Source organism: Myotis brandtii, unplaced genomic scaffold (genome assembly GCF_000412655.1).
Source record: "Myotis brandtii unplaced genomic scaffold, ASM41265v1 scaffold986, whole genome shotgun sequence".
Taxonomy (NCBI): Eukaryota; Metazoa; Chordata; class Mammalia; order Chiroptera; family Vespertilionidae; genus Myotis; species Myotis brandtii.
This window is the reverse complement of record NW_005372102.1, coordinates 2,538,477-2,538,974: the sequence shown is the minus strand read 5'-3', so window position 1 is coordinate 2,538,974 and position 498 is coordinate 2,538,477. Positions and strand designations below refer to the sequence as shown.

Genomic DNA, 498 nt, shown 5'->3' with positions numbered 1-498 from the left:
CGCAGGGTGCTCTGGGAGATGGAGTCCACCACGGCGGCGCGGGGTGCTCTGGGAGATGGAGTCACCGCGGAGCCCCGCTCCCGCCCAGAAGCCGTGAACTGCCCCCAGTCATCGCGAGGGCTGGGCTCTTCAAGACACGCCGGAGGGCGGCGCTGCGCCCCGCCCCCCCTACCCTTCAGAGACCCTCTACCCAGAACCCCACCCTTCAGCCGGGCCCGACCCATGGGCTGGCAGACTCGCTCCCAGAGACCAGCTGGCACCTGGGCGGCGGCCCAGCACAGCCCGAGTGTCCCGGCCACACATAGGTTTGCCATCTCTGCACCTGTGCCCGCCCCGCCCCCCGCCATGATGTCACCCATCTCCGCCGGCCCGTCCCACACCCACTGTCCGAGGCCTGGGCCAAGGCCCCTCGTCCCCCTGTTGGAATCCGCTAACTTGGGCTCCTCTCCAAGGACCTCTCCCGGCCCGCCCCAGCGGGGGGGGCACCCTCCCCGGCGG

General features: G+C 71.9%; 1 protein-coding gene across 1 annotated transcript in view; it reads right to left on the bottom strand.

The window, feature by feature from the left end:
• LOC102253882 (E3 ubiquitin-protein ligase TM129) overlaps positions 1–359 on the bottom strand; it is a 16,610-nt gene extending 16,251 nt beyond the window's left edge. The window contains exon 1 of the mRNA XM_014533462.1: positions 323–359. Coding sequence (XP_014388948.1) covers positions 323–359 — 37 coding nt within the window. The remainder of the gene's footprint in view (positions 1–322) is intronic.
• Between the last annotated feature and the right edge of the window lie 139 nt (positions 360–498).